This window comes from Varanus komodoensis, unplaced genomic scaffold (assembly GCF_004798865.1).
Source record: "Varanus komodoensis strain SLA01 unplaced genomic scaffold, ASM479886v1 scaffold18_1, whole genome shotgun sequence".
In the NCBI taxonomy this organism is placed as follows: domain Eukaryota; kingdom Metazoa; phylum Chordata; class Lepidosauria; order Squamata; family Varanidae; genus Varanus; species Varanus komodoensis.
In genome coordinates, this window is record NW_025335548.1 from 7457187 (window position 1) to 7478231 (window position 21045).

The following is a 21045-nucleotide window of genomic DNA, read 5'->3' on the forward strand; positions in this document are numbered from 1 at the left end:
TTGGAAGTGGGCAGGAGACAACAGGATGGCGTTCAATGTGGATAAGTGCAAGGTCTTGCACTTGGGGCATAGGAATAAGTGTCATAAGTACAGGTTAGGTGACAAGTGGCTGGAGAGCAGCACTTGTGAAAGGGACCTCAGGGTGCTGGCTGACTGCAGGGTAAACATGAGTCAGCAGTGTGATGCGGTGGTCAAGAGGGCGAACGCCACCCTTGGTTGCATAGCCAGAAGTGAGGCTTCTAGATCAAGAGAGGTATTACTACCACTCTATATGACTCTGGTGCGCCCGCAACTGGAGTATTGTGTTCAGTTTTGGGCCCCTCATTACAGAAAGGATATAGCCTGGTTAGAGTCAGTGCAGCGCAGGGCCACAAGGTTGGTGGCCGGTTTGCAGGGGATGCCGTATGAGGCGAGACTGAGGGAACTGGGTCTCTTCGGCCTGGAGAAGAGGATACTCAGAGGGGATCTGTTGGCGACATGCAGGTATGTGAGAGGATGTCACATGGAGATGGGCAGAGACCTGTTCTCCCCTGCAGAGGAAGGCAGGATGCACTCCAACGGAGCAAAGCTCAGGGAACCAGGTTCCATTTGGATGCCAGGAAGCACTTCCTGACAGTTAGGACCCTGAGGGTGTGGAATGGGCTTCCACAAGAGGTTGTTGAGGCCCCATTGGTAAGGGTGTTCAAAGATAGGCTGGACAGAGCTGGCTGGAGTCGGGGGTCAGACTAGATGGCCTGGGAGATCCCTTCTGACTTGCTCTGTTTCTATGTTTCTAGTCTCATGCCCAAATCCCAGTTGTGTTTGTGATTGATAATCACTGTGCACAAACAGACAAATTGTAGAAACGAGGCAGCAATGGTATGCAAACTTTCCATGAGTTTTGTTAGAAAGCTGCACAAATTGATTGTGAGTAAATGTTTGGCAAACGATTCAGCAAACATGTGCTTGTTACACTTTGGGGGCTTTTAAGAGGCCGAGCATGCATGTTGCATGAGCTAAAATGAAATTTCTCATAATCCCTGTGTAAACCTGTACAGGTTTGTGCTTTTCGCTGATCTCAGGCCAAAATATAGTTCATGGTCCACATGAAGTGAATTTAGTCCTAATCTATATTGTTGACTGGATAGCATGGGCTGGTTCAGTCCAGAAAAAGCTTTACGTCTGCCCTACCAGCAAAACATGAAGATGTGATACCTAAAATGGAAAACCAGTGTGGGGTGGAAGGGGAACAGGGGAAACTGCTTTCCAAGTCCCACTCAGCTGTGGAGCTTCCTGGGAAACTCACTCTGAGCCTATGAGAACCCCCTTGCATTCCTCACAAAAATTAAAAAAGGAAGGATACCAATCCAGTGTAGTACTACTAATAAGACAAATCCAACCATTTTACCAGCCAGAAGGGCTAAAAATCAAAAACAAATCCTTTCTCTAATCACATGTCCTTGAGCTCATAGGTAGGAAGCAAAGGTGGAGCAGAAACATGTAATTTTTTCCCCCTGAAATTAAGCCCCTTCTTTTAAAAATTATGCAATGATGATATAGAACAGCCACCAGTCCTGCTTCCATCTCCACCAGAATCAGTGCCCTCTCCATGTTGATGAAATAGGTAAAAGCTGCTTCTTGCCTCTTGCACTTCATTTATTTGTGAATGAAAATACGGATCTGGGGAATGTGTGCATGTGTGTTGGGGGGAGGCATTTGTCCTTTAATAGCACCTTGTGCACTAGAATGTGGCGCAAAAGCGGGACTTTGTGAGTCTAAAACTTTTCTCTGAAAGAAGGGTTCCGTGATGAAATGCGCCACTGCAGTGGAGCACTGGGGCTGCTGCACTCAAGAAAAGGCTTTGGGGGTTTGGGGTGGGGGAGAGGAACCTCTGGGTTATGAAGGCGAGATGCTGGGATTAGACTCCAGCACAAAGGGACTTGTATCCGACTGGGGCCCATTTCAAGGACAAATCCAAGGGGAGCAGAACAAGGGGCGAAATATCAATAGGGGGCCTGCAAAGGAGAGGGGGCTTGCCGCCTATTCCTGCTGACCCAGAAGTCTGTCCTTGGTCCAGAGAGAGATCACCTGGAAACAGCCTCTCTGTATGCAGCTGCACAAATTTTCCCCTGGTGACTGATCGTACAATTTGGGTAGAGCCCATACAGGGCCACTTCTTGCCCGGCTCCTCCTCTGCCCCCAACCAGCCACTGCTACCTGCCCCGCCCTTGTTGCATGTGCTTTGAGGGTCCGTTCTCTGGGCAAGGCATGAGCAGAGAGGTGGTCTTTGAAAGTGCCTGGAAAGGACTGCTCGAGCGAGGCCTCAGGGCTGGCTGGCCTCTCTGGGGAATGCCCCAGATGTTTCTCTGCTCCTGCTGATGCCACATTAGGACGGCGGCCCATGGGCCTTCTCAGAAAGCCCTCCTGCTTGGGGTTTCAGGCTGAGGGACACTCAGGGGGAGGCTCCTGGCATGTGGCCAAACAAAGGGATGCAGTGGCCAAGAGGGCAAACTCCACTCTTGGTTGCATAGCCAGAAGTGTGGCATCCAGATTGAGAGAGGTATTACTCTATACGACTCTGGCATGCCTGCAACTGGAGAATTGTGTTCAGTTTTGGGCCCCTCGTTACAGAAAGGATATAGCAAGGTTGGAATTGGTGCAGCACAGGGGCCACTAGGATGGGCTGGTTTGCAGGGGAAGCCAGATGAGGCGAGACTGAGGGAACTGGGTCTTCTCAGTCTTGAGAGGAGGAGACTCAGAGTGGACCTGTTAGTGGCATACAGGTATGTGAGGGAGTGTCACACAGAGGTGGGCCGTGACCTTTTTTCTCCTGCAGTAGAGGGCAGGACGTATTCCAATGGAGCCAAGCTCAGGTTCAATTTGGATGCCAGGAAGTACTTCCTGGCAGTTAGGACCCTGAGGGCATGGAATGGGCTTCCACGGGAGGTGGTTGAAGCCACATTTGTGAGGGTGTTCAAGGATAGGCTGGAAATGCACATGGTAGGCATGTCATGAGTGGAGTTGGCTGGAGCCAGGGGTCAGACTAGATGGCCCGGGAGTCCCCTTCTGACTCACTCTGTTTCTATGTTTCTCACCCCAGCCTTTGCTGCAGCAGAAGAATGGCTAGTAGAGCTCTCTGGGATGCCATGTGGACCAACGCCTCCCTCTTGGGGATGAGAGAGAGACATGAGCCCAGAGTGGTGGGGCTGGAGGGTGGTAAGCCCAGCTCTCAGGGGTGTCTGCCCACCCTCTGCTCCACTCTGCAAAGCAAGGAGGGTTGCTCTGGAGAGTGGGGCTGGCTGGTTCCTGCTGTGGCATCTGGCACTGAGGGCGGGCAGTCAGCCAGCCTTTCTGGAGGAGTCCCCGCCCTGGGTCTGCTTCAAGTGCAAAATGTGGGGTGGCATTGGGGACACGGCACTGCTGGCAGTGGGATTCACTGCAATGCATGGAGGGGGGCTGGCCCTGAATTCTGGAGCATGCCTATTGGAATTCGTTCTTTGTGAAGACTTTACCCCCCCTGATCTGGCCCAGGGCAAGTCAAACCATGACTCCCTCCTAGATAAAGACATTTCTCACTTATAACAATGGCATGCAGCACAAATAAGCCTTACTTTGCACATTGGGAAAAGAGAGGTCACACTAGACAGAACGCTAACGAAAAAGAAACAGGCTATGAACCTGCGTTTAAAATCTGTTTGATGAAAAAGTCTGTCATTTCTAAAACAAAGCATATGCATGTGACTTATTTAATGGGACTTTTTTTTAATTAAACAAGATGGGAGCGCTTATCTGCAAATTCCAAATCTGTTACAAGATGCTAAGCATTCTGGGTTATCATAGAACTTCCTTGAAAGACAGCCTAATTTTAAATAATAAATAAAAAGCATTGTTGGAAGCCACCAAAAAGGACTGTTACAACCAGTAGGAGTTGGAGGCTACTGATCAGTTTGATGGACCAAATACTCACATGACCTCAGATGGCACAGGAATAAGTTTTGAACTTGCACATCCAAATGAAAAACCCTTGGTTATCCAAAAGACAGCATAGTTCAGTGACCGAGGAATTCTTTTAGGCCAACTCCATATTTAGCTACTTGGCTCAGATCCCAAAGAAGCCATCCATTTACCTTACACATTTAAAGCATTAAATTTAGCTATGAGCTCCCAAAGGAAAAGGTGGGGGAAACCATTTGCTTCATTTTTCCCCAAACCTGTAAATTATGTTCCTGTACATCTTGGTAAAGCCAGGTAAAGGAAGAAAAGGGTTAGGGAAGAAGAGAATCATAGGTACACCTGGAGGTGTCTTTACTGCTGGTGATCTCCTGGAACACCTGCAGGCTGCTTTCCATCCAAAGCAGGAAGCACCAGCATCATGTTACACATACAGTCACCATGGGCTTATTGGGATCATGCAAAGTGTGGGTAATATGCAAGCTCCTTGAAGGCAGAGAGTGACTTATTAAGCTAAAGCACCATGTACACGAATGCATCAAGAGCAGTATGTATAAACCAACCAATCAGCCTACCATTGGATTCGGGCTGTGTTAGGTCCCTGGGACTTCAGTTTTACATTGATTCCAATGGAGTACGAGCACAACTTACTTGGCCCTGCAAGTTTGTGTTCAGGGACATGGTCATGCCAGCATCACCAGCCAGACCCAGATAGAACAGGATCAAACCCTTATCCTCCAATGTTTGCTAACAATAATCAAAATAACTGTTAATAATAAAAATATTGCTGTTGTAGCGTATACAGAAGCTCCTGTAAAACGTGCAAAGGTCTTACCAGGTAGGAATTGAAGCAGAAGTAGAAAAACATTACAGAAAACCAAGACTTAAGCTGTCTGGGAGAAAATATCGTTGAATCTCATATAGCAAAACCGCAAACTAATGATGCACATGTCCTTGTTAACAGTTGCTAAAGAATGAGCAAGCAAGTGGTCCTTCATACTGACTCTGGAAAGTGAAAACGAGGCATTCCATTGGGCATTTGCTCGAAGGCATGCACAGAACTTCTCCGAAATGCAGCCTGGCGTGCACTGCATACAACCTGCCCTGCTTTGCCGCACTACAGCTCCCATAAGCATTTTGTCCTGTTGCTCATCTACAGCAATGCACGAAAGCATCACGAAGTGTCAGAGAATCCAAGAATCCAGTTTCAAGAGCAAGATCGCATTTATTCCCAGCCCAGTGCAGCTTTGAAATGATTACTGTGGAGAACAACTTCGTGGATGAATGGATGGATAACCCGAGATAAGGCAGTGGCAGTCATGAGTAGGAATTAAGGTGCTGTTTGAGAAAAGCAAGCAAATTTGGGCAGCCAAAGGGTGAGTGTAATGGCATGAATGGATGGACAGATGGAAGGAAGGAAGGAAGGAAGGAAGGAAGGAAGGAAGGAAGGAAGGAAGGAGAGGGAGAGAAAGGGAGAGAGAGAAAAAGGTGTGCCAGGAAAAGATAGCACTATTATATTTTAATGTTAGAAATGTTCCCTATATCAAAGGCTTTACTCCTCACCGTGGCCCGTGGCCCACTCGATCAGACAGCAACAAGCAAGCAGATGGACAGAGGGTGGAAGTGAAATCTGGGCAGCACCTTGCATCGCATTGCATTATATCAAAGACAGGCCAAGAACGCACAAGACACATCCAAAGTGCAGGCACGGACGCTGCGAGAAACGAACAACGAAGAAAGAGTGGGGGAGGGGAAACAGGGAAACAACGAAGAATCCGGTGGAGACAAACCTTCGGGTTCTGTGTTCTCTTTGAGGTGCACTTGCTTCAGGGGACAACAGAAGATTTCGTGACACTTTGCCCGAAAGGGGGATTCTTTTTTCTTTAGTTCCGTGGACTGGATGGAATCTTGCCGTAACATAATATACTCCTGAGTGCCCGGGGGAGCGTCATCCATAACTGCGGTTCACCACATAACAAAATGAACTTAAGTTAGAATGAAAGGGAAAGCAAAAAACGAAAGAAAGAAAGAAAAAAGGAAAACCAAAAAAAGTCTAGAGAAGTAAATCAACTTTATAATGATATTGGGAGGGGTGGGAGGGGAGAGAAGAGGGAAGGAAAAACATTGGTAGAGAGGAAATGAAAAAACCAAGTAAATTAATGTACTCTGACAGTGCAGGATAAGGGGAAGAAGGGCGGGAGTTGTTTACTTCTAGATGCAATGCTTACATCAGTCTTCCTAGCAAGTATCTAGAATGGGCTATTATGTTAAGAAAGGTAACTTACATATTTCAAATAACATTTATTGGGGAAAATTCTGAACACAGGCTATCAACAACACATGTAATTTCTCTCCCCCTCCCTTTTTAGCTACAATTTTGTGGCTTAGCATTTGCATGCAGGTTACTTAAAGCCATCGATAAGACTCATGCATTATTTTTTAATTGTTAGAGCTGCAACGCTTATGAAGAGACTAGCAAGAAGCAATTTTCATGGTGCCCACCCCATCCCAGGACATCAGGTGCATGTTGGTGCTACAATCTACAGTCCTAGAGTCATTCTCACATAAATGATTGTCATTGAATGATGCTCAACTCCAAAGTTAAAAGCCATAGGAAACAAAGCTAGGAAAAGAGTAACGGTGTTTGGTAACTGGATGCTCACATTACTCAAATGTGCTCAGAGCATCCCCCGGTCACCACCATATATCAATGCAGTCTTAGAGACTTTTCTTGAAGTCTCTGGAGAAGTGGGAGGGAACCCCTGTTTGGGATAAATCCGGCTTGCTGGAAGCTGGTGGGATCTCCCATTTCCCCTCCCACTCCCCTGTGAATCCAAGACTGCATTCTGCACTTAGGGAAAGCTTGCCATATGTACTGCTCTCACATGCCTAGGAAGCCCTATAATGAAACCAGCAAATACGGCAGAGGATTCTGTGGATTTTCAATGTGTGGGCTTAGATTTGGGGACTCCCCTTTGCTGCTTTCAACAGAGAAGACACTCCTGCTGTTGGGTGCTGTGCATCACACAGAGAAGAGGAAACATCCCCACTGCAGCTGACCTTCGCACACACATACCAGTCAAGTTTCCAAGGAACCACAGTCTTCTCCGGGCTTGAAAAATCCATGTGCTAGTCCAGCCCCCCACAAACCAGTGCACTCTGCAGGTGCTCAGCATCCCTGGTTGTAGCCTGATCCCTGGAGGACATGATCCCAGGATGAGGAACTCCGGCCTAGCGCATTGATTTGGTCCAAAAGGGGAAGGCTGGGGAAAGATTTCTCTAAGCAAGCCTGATCTTCTAAGGAATCAGGCAGGAAAGGTATGATGTATCTGGCAAGGGAAGGTCTTCTCGGTTGTGGCCCCCATAAAGAAGCCCGCCTGGCACCAACTTTGTTCTCTTTCAGGCACCTTCCTCTTCTCTCAGGTATTCGGCACCACACGATGGGGTTTTAAATCAAGTCTAATTTATTTTCTTGATGGTTTTTAAAATGGACGTTATTTTTGCCTCTATGGTCTGTTTCTATGCACACATGTATGTCATGTTCCCAGTGCATTTTAAGGTCCTTGTAAAGCACCCAGAGGGCTTTGGTGATTAGGCAGTATAGAAATGAAGTAATAAACCGCTGACTGAAAGGGAAATTGAGGAAAAGTGAGCTCCACTGTGCGACAGGTGAAGAAAATTTGGGGAAATTCTGCCAAGTGGCCTTTGATTTCTGTTGCTTCCTACACAGCAGTAGGCTGCAAAATCACATTTTTGTAGCAGCAATTGGCTACGGGCAATGTTCAAACAATTTGTTCTCAGGGTCTGACGTGCTCAAGGCTGACAAAAGATGGAGGATGAGAAGTGAGGTAAACCTCATAGCAACTCTTTTGGGAGGGAGTTCTGTCAAACAGGGTCACCTCCCAAAGGGCCCCCTTTCTTTGGACCTCCACCCCAGGCATTTATTCCCCTGCTTTGTTAAGGCATCTTCCTCAATTTTCTTTGTGGGACAAGGTGTGCTTCCTTTACACAGAAATCCCCCCTGTCCCCAGCATTTGTCTGTCTCTGCCTCACAGCAGCTCTCACTGTTGTGTCCGCTGTTGTACAGAGAATAAGCAGAGAAACTCATTCCACGTCAAAGCTTAACAGCTGACTTTCCTTGCTGTTTAAAAAAAAATCTGGAAAGCATAAGAAAGGCCCTGGAAGATGAGGAAGCCTTGAAAAATATCTACAAACATCTACAAACAAGGGATCACGAGCACATGATGAAACTTCTTGCACAGAAGCCCTAAGAAAACTATTATTGAAATATAATAATAATAATTTATTCAACTTATTTTCTGCTATAACTAGTCCAAAGACTCTCTAAGTGGATTACAACAATTTTACAAAAAATAGCATCAAATTTTAAAACACATAAAAGCAACATACAGTAAAAAATAGAATAAGCAGCTGAAGGGTCAAAGATCAATAAGTTAACATATATTAAGACTAGAAGCAGTATAAATAACATCATAATTTAAAATCAACTGTTAAAATGTCTGGAGAAGAAGACTGTTTTGCCTGGTCTCGTCTGGCAAAAGGAAAGCTTGGGAGCTTCCCAGTGTTTCTCCTATCACTAAAAATGGATGTTTGTGGGAATAACCAGCCCATGGAATTACCCACCCACTTGACCTCGTGTGCAGTCAGATCAAACACTTTGGAGTCCCTCTTAACAAACCAGATGCCTTGTCTTGCACATTACTTGGTGTCACACACCATCAGGTGTGAGCATTAACCTCCTTCGGCAAAGAGATTTTTAAACCAACATGTATCATTAAAAGGGAACTTAAACCAATTTGGGAAGGAAGAGAGAGAGAGAGTACACCATTCCGGGAGGGCCACGGACCACATTCCTGGACCACTGCTCTGAGCAAACTTGCTTTATTTAAGGAGAACGCAGTTCTGAGCCAACAAGGCAGAGCGGGGCTCAAGAAATGGGAGTTAAGGCAGCTTCTAGGGCATAAGAAAGAGACAGAGGTTCTCATTGGAAGTAGAAATCTCCCCCCACCAAAAAAGTCATGCAAAAATCAGTGCTGAATGGTGGGGCAGCGGAGGAACAAACTCGCATTTCTCCTCATCACAATGAAACTAGAACCTTGTAAGAAAAAAAACTAAGATGGCCTTGGGTCAGGATTCTTTTTGTTTGAGCCCTTTCCTCCATCCTTACTTCTGTCTCTTGGAGCAGCTACAGCACATGCCCAAGACCATTTCTGTAGGTACTTTGATAGCTGCTGTTAGACATTGCAAGTTGCTATCAATCTGCCGTTTTCCTATCTAGAGCCCAGACAGTCTGGGCAACCTTTTGCTCTTTACTGCATCCTATTATTTGCCAGCATCCCACTTAATGCATTGGCCTGGCTGGTCCTGAGACTCCAGTGAGCGGTACAGTGCACCTTTCCATTCTGAGAGTGGCCCTCCAAGAAAGCAAGCTCAGATGAACATTCTACAGCCACAGCTATCAAAAAGCAGCTCTTGGAAACCATGGGGTCACGGAAGAGCCCTCTTGCCTTCCACGAACTCGCCCAAATATTCAGCTCAATGAGCAGCCTTCCTCAGAGTCAGAGGCTCAGTTGGTGGGAAGTCCCAGAGCAGTGCTTGTGATGGCACCTGGGTGGCAGAAGGCCCTTCTTAGACAGATCTGTCAGTCTCCTCCTCTTGGGCCAGCAAGTCTTTTAAAGATCTGTCTGCTTCTGCACAAATAATTGATATTTCTGCTTGGTTTGATCGTGATTTCATGCTGCATTAAGACAGCAGTATAAGAGCATGTTTCCATCCTGCTGGCTGGCTGGGCTATGCTACTGCAATGGTTGGAGCTTTTTCTGTCTCAACTTGTACAGGATTGCACGCTTACCATACTGATCACCTTCCATATTGATTTTGTTGAACATGCCATCCAGAAAAGTGAGATGGTCCGCTAGCATCCACTTTCACTGGCAACAGCTTTGGGGGATGGGCCAGCTCCAGCCCATGCCTCCCTGGGTGCTTTTAATTGGAGATATCAGAGATGGGGATATAAATATCGCAAAACAGCTCAGTGGGTCCACACCTGCATTCCAAAGTGGTGCAGTCCCCAGAGGACTGTAGCACACAGTTCATGGAAAGGGTAGATCAACTCTGTATTCCCACCTTGCAGAAATCTTTCCTGGATTCTGAAATTCTGACAAAACCTTCTGTGAAGGTGGATGGAGCTGTCTCTGCAGCATGATTGATACCATTATTGCAGAATGAACTCTACAGCCGTACCTTGACATGATGAATTGCCTAAGGCTAGGAACTGAATTTATTTTAAAAAACCCAAGAGCATAGTAATATTTAAAAAAGGAAACAGTGAAGGAGGGGGAAATTGTACACTCATGGAAATGCTGCACTTGCTGATATGGTGACAGAAACGAACAACTTAATGGAAGAAATGTAAGGATGTCTTCAGCGTAGATGAGGCCGGGGCTTTAATTACTGCTCCAGTGTTCCAATTAATGTGAAATGTTTAACAGGCTTCTGTCAAAGGCAGGCATTTGCAGGCAGGGATAAAGGGCACTGATCTAGGAAGAGACACTCATGCATCCTGCACAAGAATTGCTCACCAGAAGAATTCATGCCCATGAGCCTCGTGATTGGTGCGAGCAACAAGAAACGTACATATGGATTTGTCAGCGCATAATAAAATGAATGGGAAATGATGGAAAGAGCAACTTAACAAACAAGCAAACAAAACAGATTCATTAAGTCCATGAAGGAAGGACTGGAAAATGGAACCTAAATGAGGAATGACATAATTAAATTAAATCTATGCCAGGACTAATACTTGGCTTGCCAAAGAGTGTTCTGGCAATTATTGTGCAATGGAGGAGGGAAGTAATGGGTTGGATTGCATTGGCCCTCTCAGCTAGGCAGCCACTACAATGAAACCACATTGCACAGTGTTGCAGCCCAGGCAGAGGTAGGTGCTCTGGAATGGCTGAATGTGGCCCATGTGTGGAGGGCCCAGCATCCTTCTTTGCCACCAGCCACCATTGCTGGTCAACAGCAGGGGCAACATCAGGTCAGTTCTATGCACAGGCCCTCCCGTTATGGTTGCTGAGGTCCTGGCGTTTACTTTGCCCCCTTCTTGCTCATATAGAAAGCCTCTCCCACGTGCTGCTCCCATGACACTGGGGCTGTGGGCAAGGGCAGAGGGAGTGGCCAGGTGTCCCACATTACAGAGGACAGCCCTCTGTTTTGGAAAGGATGCTGCTCAATTGGAATGTCTCCTCCGTTTGAAGGCCTATTCAGTCCAAGCTGTGTTTATAGTTGGAAGGAAGGAAGGAAAACCCGGTGGCCTTGAAGTTGCTTGCCATACTTTGTAGTTGGACCGTGCACTGAGCAGAGGCACAAATTACCGGACAGGATTTGGCACAGTGAAATAAGCTCCTCTCCTTTCTGCTTTGGTGGGTACCAGTCTGGCAAGAGCTGGACGTGGCACTCACGGATTACCTGCTTCGCCAATTTTTCTCTGCTAATGAACACCACATCCCACCTGAACCATCAGACATGTCCTTTCCCTCACCACTCTGAATTATTAACACTTTATCCTTTGTCATTCGTGACCCCCTTTGCAAAAAATAGACTGTATAGTATAGACTGTTCTTTTACCTATATGCAGATTGCTCTGTTCCTTTCTCTCTCCCTTTAACACACACACACACACACACACACACACACAGCCACAAGAGTTGGCACAAGATATAACTCACAGTATCAGACAGAGTGAAAAACTAAGAGAGAGAGAGAAAATCATCACTTTTCACATACCTGTCCCTCCAAATGCTTATTTATGACTGCCTCCTGCGACCACGGCAGATAAATGCTCATCAAGAAAGGGAGATCCTGCTCTATCACTGAGCTGTAAGTTATATCCCGGTGCTTTGGAAAGTGCACACATTTGGGAAGCACCCTATATTTCTCCGGCACTGGAATGTGTTCCAGAGCAGGTAGAGTAGGAAGTAGTGCATGGGACATGTTTTCAGTTTGAAATCACCTGCATTCAGCAAGGGTGGGGGAAGTTAGCTGTTAGCCAGTCAGATTCTTCCTATATGAGGCAATGCTCTCTGTAAGAGGAGTGGCAAAGGCTGGGAGTTTCCGTATTATTGGCCCAGTATCTCCACTCTAGGCTGTCCTAAGGAGTCATCCATGGTTCTGAACCTAGTGGGATCTTGGGCAAACCTCCCAGGGCAGCGGTTCTCAAACTTTTTCAATTGGGGGCCAGTTGAAAGGCTGTGGGGAAGTCGCAGTCCAGTGAGGCGGGGTGCCTGGGGCGCAGGCTGGTGACGTGCCATCGGGCGCGTGCGAGGTGGCATTGGGCGCGCGTGAGGCAGCATCTGGCACGCTCGGTGGTGGCTCGCTCGCTCGGAGATCTCCCAGCGAGTCCAAAACCATCTCCGAGTGAGCAAGCCACCACTTCCCTGCCTGCACAGCAAGCGCACGGGCAGGCAGCAAACGGCAGCGTGGGCCGGATGGATGGCCATGGCAGGCCGGATGCATCCTGTGGGCCATAGTTTGAGGACCCATGTCCTAGGATTCCCTCCCTCTGGGGGTGCCCAGCAGTTCCTCAGAAGGATACATTTTAATGCATGCTTTCATTGCATTCATCCTTTTTTCCAAGTTATTAAAACAAGCCCATTTCTTAACGTTGTCATCAGCTCAGCACATGTGCAAATAAACAGAATCACCAGCCTGCACATGGCATTTATAGCACCCTAGTCACAAGTTGGGAATTATATTTTCTATCGCCCACATCTGCCTCCTTGACCAAGGGTGAGATGACTGTCTGTTTGTGAGACCAAGGCTGGGACTGCAACAAGCTTGCACTGTCAGAGACATGCCAAGGACGCTGCAGCGGTGCTGCTGGCGCTTCAAGCAGGGCATGGGACGGAGAGAAATGGGGCTGGCTCTGGTCCCAGTGGTCCTGGACTACCAGGAAGGGTAGGCATGATTGAGTACCTGGCAAAGGTCCATCTGCCCACACCAGCATCTCTTCTTCGCCATTGTAACATCGTTTGCTCCTTGGCCTCACTCTGGCCCAGTAGGAAGGAAGAGCAATGCTGAATATGACGTGGTAGACTGCCTTGAATCCCAGTGCTGGGAACAGGCAGAAAATAGATGCACGGATATCATGATGATGACCACCGCCTTTGCTCATGGTCTTTTTATCTGTCAAGCAACAAGAGTGGGAGCAATGAGGAGGAAGAGGAGAAAAAGGTGCTCATGACAAAAGTAGTGAGAAGGTAACCTCACTGAAGGAGGTGGCCCAGGGAAGGCACCTTGTCCAAGGGCCACCAAAACCAAATCCTTATCTTTTATATAGTCTCTCCTCCTCCTCCTCCTCCTCCTCCTCCTCCTCCTCCTCCTCCTCCAATACTCCACTTCCAAAAGCATGTACTGCTAAGCTTTGAAAAGGAGGATGCAGAGAAACATCAAAACATGCCTCCACTGACGGAAGGAAAACCTGAGCTGCCAGGCCCCACCAGGTTTTGGAAGGTCTTGGGGCAGACAAAGTCCCAAACCCCATGAAGGAACCCCATCCATCCACAAGGGAGGAGCTGAGCTTCCAGTTCTCTGTTCTGTGATTCTATGGTCCCATGAGAATGATCCCTCAGAGAGTGGGCTTATTCAAATGTTTCTCTGCAGTCCTTGGCTCAAACTTTGTGAAGAGGGAGATGTATATTGGGCACAGCTCCGGACAAAATGCATCCTAGGCTACACTGTGTATGAAAATCAATGCAAATGTTTTGGCAAGTGTATTTGCATAAAAAGCACAATTAGCAGGCTGATGCAGACACTGCAAGGAACTAACTTAAGTCCAATTCTTTCTCTTTTTTCTTTATTTTCATCACTAATCTCTCCCTTTACAGAGGTGTCTTTTTTTTTTTTTTTAACTAAAAAGCCCCAGACGCTTTGGCCTTTTCTCCTGGGTTCAGGTGGGCCAACCAATCTAATATGCCATCACAGCTTCCTCTGGGCAGTTCCTTTTGAAACAAGCAGTGGCGTCATCTCCAAATAACTTGACGCTTTTGCAGTTGCTAAGCGAAAGACGTTTTCTCCTTGCACAAGCTGATTAAGGGCTGCCTTTTAAATTATGGATCAAAGAATCGGTGCTTGGGGATCCAAGGACATTCTGCATTTTAGGCAGATCAAGGCTTCATAGCTGGTTTTGATACAGTCCGTTTGGTGGAGGAAAGCGCTGCAATATGCGTATATATGTGTATTGGGAAGGAGCTGGCATGGATACGGCAGGTTAGTGGCTGCCCAGCAATCTCTCCATGCATGAAGCATCCGCAGTATGTTCAATGGTCTGCGATTCCTAAACCAAAGGAGGGGATGCATTTTTTAAAATTAACAATTTCTTGATTTTTAATCTGCCATTCCTTTTATGTTTAATGATTTTTATGTTTCTAATTTTATATTCTAATGCAGATATATTGGGAATAAACTAATTTCACTAATTTCTATCTTGCCTCAAGGTAGATCTTTCAGTCCCAGTTACAGATGTGGCAATTTGATGGATGCAGTGGGGAGAGTGTGACTGTGGACAAAAGGAACAGGAATTGATTCCAGAAAAAGTTTGAGGGGAAAGCATTCTCCCCATTTTTTCCAAAACTCCTGTGGAAAGATGGGGATTATTTTCTTGTTTACTCCTTACCCCTTTCCTGTTTTCTTTCTCAATCATTGTAATGTTGGACTGAGACTTGGGAGACCTGGATTCTAGCTCCCACTTGGCTAGACAACTTACTTGGTGATTTCTAGTTAGAAGCTACCCTCTGCCTGACCTACATCACAGGGTTCTTGTGAAGATGGAATGGAGAGGAGGAAGGTTATGGAAGCCTCCTTGCATTCCTTGTAGAAAAAAGTGGGATATAAATGTAATAAAGGTGATGGCACAGGCAAACCTCTCTGGGGAGCGAATTCCACAATTGGGTGCCACCACAGAGAAGGCCGTTCTCCTGGTAGTCACCCTCCTAACCTCCTTCAAGGAGGGCACCTGGAGAAGGGTGTCTGACCCAGATCTTAAGGGGCAGGCAGGCACCTAGGAAAGGTGACCAGCCCCTAAGCCGTTTACGTATTTTGGCCTGCTTTTGCTAGCTCACCTCGCATCAGTATCCCTTTGGCTGCCAGGAGGTACTTCATGAAGCACTAAGTTCTCACCCTGCCATGCAAGACATTCACATCACCGGAACAGATATATATTTATATGCATATGCACATGGCAAATAACAAAGTCCTCCCTTTTATTCCTGGGCTTATCACATCAGTCTTGAAGAAAGGATGACTTTATTTCTTTTTTTATGCAACAGTTCCTAACTGTTCACATACATAAGGAAGTTACGGCACAAGGTAAGGAAAGGGAGCTTCCTTCAGGAACCAAATGCTCTGCTAACACAGTTCCCCATGGTTCTGAACATGGAAGTGAACAGGTGAACATAAAATGAAGGGAAATGTTGCGCAGCGCCAGTGCAAAGGTATGGGGTGGTGGTTGTGTGCACTGCTGAAGCACAAGAGAGTGACGTTGTTGGATTCTAAGGGCTGCTTCAAAGCTTTGGACACAAGTGGCAAGTCTTGAAAGAAAGGGGGTCAGCATGGCCATTTTCATAAGCATCACCCACAGAGAGTCCAAAAACCCAGGCAGCTGTGTTGTTCCCCCTCAATAAACCAGTTGCAACAGTTTTCACCACCACCAGGAGTGGGCATTTTCTAGAGCTAATGGGTTTAATGCCTGTGTAAGATGGAGACACTGCAAAAGACTTCGCATTACACCAGGGAGTGGTAGACCGTGGCTGGGAGAACCCATTTTGCCCCGGCCAGAAGGAAGATTTCAGCTAAGCTCAGGGGAAACAGGGGGCAGCAGCCATCTGTGCCACTGCTAATGCAAAGTTCTGGAGTGGCCGCCCTATGCGCTCAGGTTTCACTACACCATCGTGCAGCTGATTTGGCAGATCACTGCATAATAATCTAGAAAGGAGGACTGACAGGCAGAGAGATAGTTGTGACTGAGAACCTCTCCTTGTGTTTCTGATACCCATTACAGACTGGCTAACCCCAAACAGACTGGTCAGTTTACATTCCGATCCCAAAGAAGGGCAATGCCAAAGAATGTTCAAACTAGCGCACCATTGTACTCATTTCACATGCTAGCAAAGTGATGCTCAAAATTCTACAAGTTAGGCTCCAGCAGTATGTGGACCGAGAACTACCAGAAGTACAGGCAGGATTTCGAAGAGGGAGAGGAACTAGAGATCAAATTGCCAACATACGCTGGGTCATGGAGAAAGCTGGGGAGTTCCAGAAAAACATCTACTTCTGCTTCATTGACTATGCTGATGCCTTTGATTGTGTGGATCACAACAAATTGTGGCAAGTTCTTAAAGAGATGGGAGTACCAGACCATCTTATTTGTCTCTTGAGAAACCTATATGTGGGTCAAGAAGCAACAGTGAGAACTGGACACGGAACCACTGATTGGTTCAAAATTGAGAAAGGAGTTCGGCAAGGCTGTATACTGTTGCCCTGCCTATTTAACTTATATGCAGAGCACATTGTGCAAAAGGCCAGGCTAGATGAATCACCATAGAAACATAGAAACAGAGCGAGTCAGAAGGGGTCTCCCGGGCCATCTAGTCTGACCTCTGGCACCAGCCAGCTCTGCTCATGACATCTCCACCATGTGCACGTCCAGCCTATCTTTGAATACCCTCACCGATGGGGCCTCAACAACCTCCCGTGGGAGCCCATTCCACACCCTTGGGGTCCTAACTGTCAGGAAGTGCTTCCTGGCATTCAAATAGAGCCTTGGTTCCCTGAGCTTTGCTCTGTTGGAGCGCGTCCTGCCTTCCTCTGCAGGGGAGAACAGGTCTCTACCCACCTCCGTGTGACATCCCCTCACACACCTGTATGTCGCCAACAGACCCCCTCTGAGTGTCCTCTTCTCCAGGCTGAAGAGACCCAGTTCCCTCAGTCTCGCCTCATACCCCATTCCCTGCAAACCGGCCACCAACCTTGTGGCCCTACGCTGAACTGACTCTAACCTGTCAGAGTTAATCACCAGTTGGAATTAAGATTGCTGGGAGAAATATCAACAACCTCAGATATGCAGATGATACCACTCTCGTGGCAGAAAGTGAAGAGGAACTAAAGAGCCTCTTGAAGTGGGTGAAGGAGGAGAGTGCAAAAGTTGGCTTGAAACTTAACATTAAGAAAACTAAGATCATAGCATCCAGTCCTCTCACTTTCTGGCAAATAGAAGGGGAAGAAATGGAGGTAGTGACAGATTTTATTTTCCTGGGCTCCAAGATCACCACAGACAGGGACTGCAACCAAGAAATTAAAAGATGCTTGCTCCTGGGGAGGAAAGCTATGGCAAATCTAGACAGCATACTAAAAAGTAGAGACATCACCCTGCCAACAAAAGTGCGTATAAGTGAAGGCTATGGTTTTCCCAGTTGCAATGTATGGCTGTGAAAGCTGGACCCTAAGGAAGTCTGAGCACCGAAGGATTGAGGTCTTTGAATTGTGGTGCTGGAGGAGACTCCTGCAAGTCCCCTGGACCGCAAGGCCGGTCAGTCCTAGAAGAGATCAACCCTGACTGCTCTTTAGAAGGCCAGATACTGAAGATGAAACTCAAATACTTTGGCCACCTAATGAGAAGGAAGGACTCCCTGGAGAAGAGCCTAATGCTGGGAACAATAGATGGCAAAAGAAGAAGGGGACGACAGAAGATGAGGTGGCTAGATGGAGTCACGGAAGCAGTTGGTGTAAGCTTAAGTGGACTCTGGGGGATGGTGGAGGACAGGAAGGCCTGGAGGAACGTTGTCCATGGGGTCGCGATGGGTCGGACACGACTTCGCGACTAACAACAACAAACCCCAGTCCTAGGTAGGGATGCACGAGGAATCTAGTTTGGGGCTGGGAATTGGTCAGATTTCCTGGGCTTGGCTCCCCAGACTCTGGTCCAGTTCTCTCTTCCCTTAAGCCTGCCCCGTGCCAGTTGTGTTTGTGGACACCCAGCAGGAAAAGGGTTCAAATGGCACTCTGCTTCCGCACATGTGAATTGTGAGCTGTGCCTACTTTGCTCAAGGAATCACAGAATTTGTGCATGGTGCACAAAGAAGCTGCATTCCTGAGCATTCATGGACTTGATTTTGGCCTGGCTTGCCTCCTGGCCAGGGCCAAACCTGGGAAGGAAGCCCTGCAAATGCAGAAGGGATGACCTCATCTCCCCACCTGGAGTCACAGGGCTTAGACTGTAGTTTTGTAGAAGACAGGGACTAAAGGGGGTGCTTCCTCGCCATGCTATCATAGCACTGGATTGATAGGAGGAGTGGTCTGCAAGCTTGCATTTCTGACAGCAATACAGTCCTCCAGCCATACTTGCCTGCTCCTCCATCCAGCGCTACCCTGCCTCATCAATTAGCAGCCTTGCCTCTGTGTTAATTGAAAGATAACTCCTGAGGAACAAAACAATGTTGCACTGAGATGCATTTCTCTGCCTAATCCCAGGCCTCACATAAATAAACCACAGGCAGCCTGTGGAACCCACAGAAATGATAGATCACACCTCAAGACACAGGGAAGAGCCAGCTTCACCAGCTTCAAGCGCCTCTACATCTTAGCACCTCACTTCCACATATTTCAAATGCTCAGGCACTTGGCATGCTTAGCATGGAAGTCCTTGCAGCCAACCTGCAAAGTAGGTAAAAAGCATAATCCCCCATGGCGCCGAGTGTCCCTGCCTCTTTAGCCATGTTTCTGTGTGTGTCTGTCATCCTCTCTCTCTCTCCACCTTGCTTGTCTGCTGATATTCTCCCTCAGGAAGGAGGTCCAGCTTGTGCATCCTGACAGCAACATCTGCCACATTTTCCTTTGCTGGTTAATGGATAGTTGCATCAATATGGGCATCCAGGACACTGTATATCATTGTTCACAAGTGCAGCTTCATTTCTTCTGAAGTATCCTCAAAGCTGAAGTCCACTGTCTTGGCTGGACCAGGCCTCTGGTTAAAGGGGCAAGTACTTATAGACCAGTGTGCATCGTTTGCATGGTGTATGTGTGGACACAGGGACATTTTGGTCTTGATAGCTCAGTGACCTTCTGGAGAAAAACACTGAGCTGGTCCAGTGAGCCCATGGTGCAGCTTCTGGTCCTCCAGTGGCCCAAGGGACCAGGGCATTCAACAAGAACCCAGCCAGCTCTTCTGCTTTTCTTATCCAGCGTATGTTTGCTTTTATTTAGCATTCATATACTGTTGCATTTGGGATTAAATGTGGGGAGGGGGAAGCCAAGCTTATGTATCATCCTAGCAGAGATTCAGCCAATTTAGGTCAAAGAAATCCTGTCTCCAGTTTTCTGTTGGAGATCAACATCGATCATATCTTAGATTTCTCTGAGTTGAGCTTGTGTGCCTGGAATACAGATTTGTGCCAACTGCAGCTTCCTGTTTCCCTTGCTATCCCATTTTGTTTGTTTTAATTCAAGTCCTTCCTGTTGCAGAAGCAAGCAGATTTCTGAAGACAGAAGTAGCAGCAGCAGCAAATAAATATTCTAAAATGCATCTCTAAAAATAAGCGACTCTCCCTAATGCCAATGGACTTGGGAAAAGCTGGCTTGCCCTGCTCTTCTCCCATCAATAGCAGCTTGAACTTCAGCAATCAGCAAGTGAAGTTTGCCATAGCCTCGAGATAAAGAGGATCATCAGCTAATGTGTGTGCACAGATAAGTAAAGTTGGAAAGGGTCAGTAAGGACATCAGGTCTACCCACTACCCCTGCTCAGTGCAGGACTTCTGGTACCACGTCACATAAACCTTAAAGGCAAAAGCGCAAGAACTCGTTTTTTTAAAAAAAGAAGTTGGCAATATGATTATCATCTGGCAAAATAAACACAATGCATTTGATGAAATACTTTCAGAAAGTGTTATTTTAATGAATTAATATTAATAGATAATTGTACAAGAATGTATTGTGTATAATTTGCCTTCTTATCATGAATTGTTTCATAAATTTCATAAATTCTGATGCATTATGCCTAGAAATTAATTATTCCATTAGATAAAGTTTGGTCAAAGGCTTGTGATGAATTGATCTTCACATTATTTAATATCTGTATTCATTATCTCATACTGCATATGATGCATTTGTTACGAGTCATTCTTAATACTGTAATTTGTGGTCCTGGTGTCTACAGCTGCTGCTCACATATTCTGAATGTGGGGCATAAAGACGAGAAATTTGCTATTTCTTAAAAGGAAAGCTAAGATGATGAGGTTGAGATTATGCACATGGCAAGAGATGCTGTGAATTTGGGTGCGGTTGCAAACATGCGGCTCCCATAGCTTTTGTGAGCTATGTTAACTCAGAAATATGGGGCTGAAGGAGCCTTGCTCAACAGAAAGTCCTTCAGTTATGTTGCCTAGGAATTGCGGGAGTTGCAGACCAACACATCTGGAAGGCTGGGCAAAGAAGGCTGGCAAAGAAGGTGCCAACACTCTTGGCAGAAAACTTTCCCTGTTTCCTTAAGTTTAGAAGCTGGAACCAAAAGGAGGCAGCTGTAACAACCCACCAGGAAAGCTGCAATCTTACAGGTACCAACTGCAGTGACTGGTATCCCTCCACCCTCAGTTCAAGATCACAGCATACTTTAATTGCTTGTGCCAATAATACGTGAATTTGGAGCTGGGGCTGCTGATGGGTCACTGCCATGGTGGTGGACACCCACTTCCCGCTCCCTCCTCATTCCTTCTGTGTAAGAGGGGCCATGGTCCAGTGCCAAGCACATTCTTTGCATGCAGAAGGACTTGGGTTCAGTCCTGAGCATCTCCAAGCAGGGAAGGAAAATTGCCTGCGGTCCCAGAGATCTGCTGCTGCCTGCCAGTGTTAATAATGCTGGACTGAATGGACCCATGGCCTGACACGATATTAGTGTTCAATAAGCTTCTTCAGTTATGTTTGCATACTGTCTCACAGCCACACGACTTTTGCATGCCAGGTGGCAGGGACTGGTAGTTGTCTTGCCAGGGGAAAGTGGTGGCGGTGACCTCTGAGGAGCCCCCAGGACAGCTGCATCAACCGCC

General features: G+C 46.9%; 1 protein-coding gene across 2 annotated transcripts in view; it reads right to left on the reverse strand.

The window, feature by feature from the left end:
- Positions 1–21045, reverse strand: part of LOC123021834 (fibroblast growth factor 13) — a 178134-nt gene that overhangs the window by 80034 nt on the left and 77055 nt on the right. Inside the window, exon 1 of one of the 2 annotated variants that reach the window (XM_044427040.1) lies at positions 5721–5909. The exons of the other annotated variant lie outside the window; for it this stretch is intronic. Within the exon in view, the coding sequence (XP_044282975.1) occupies positions 5721–5886 (166 nt within the window). The 5' untranslated portion in view covers positions 5887–5909. Of the gene's footprint in view, positions 1–5720; positions 5910–21045 lie in introns of those variants that run through there. 2 annotated transcript variants of the gene reach the window in all.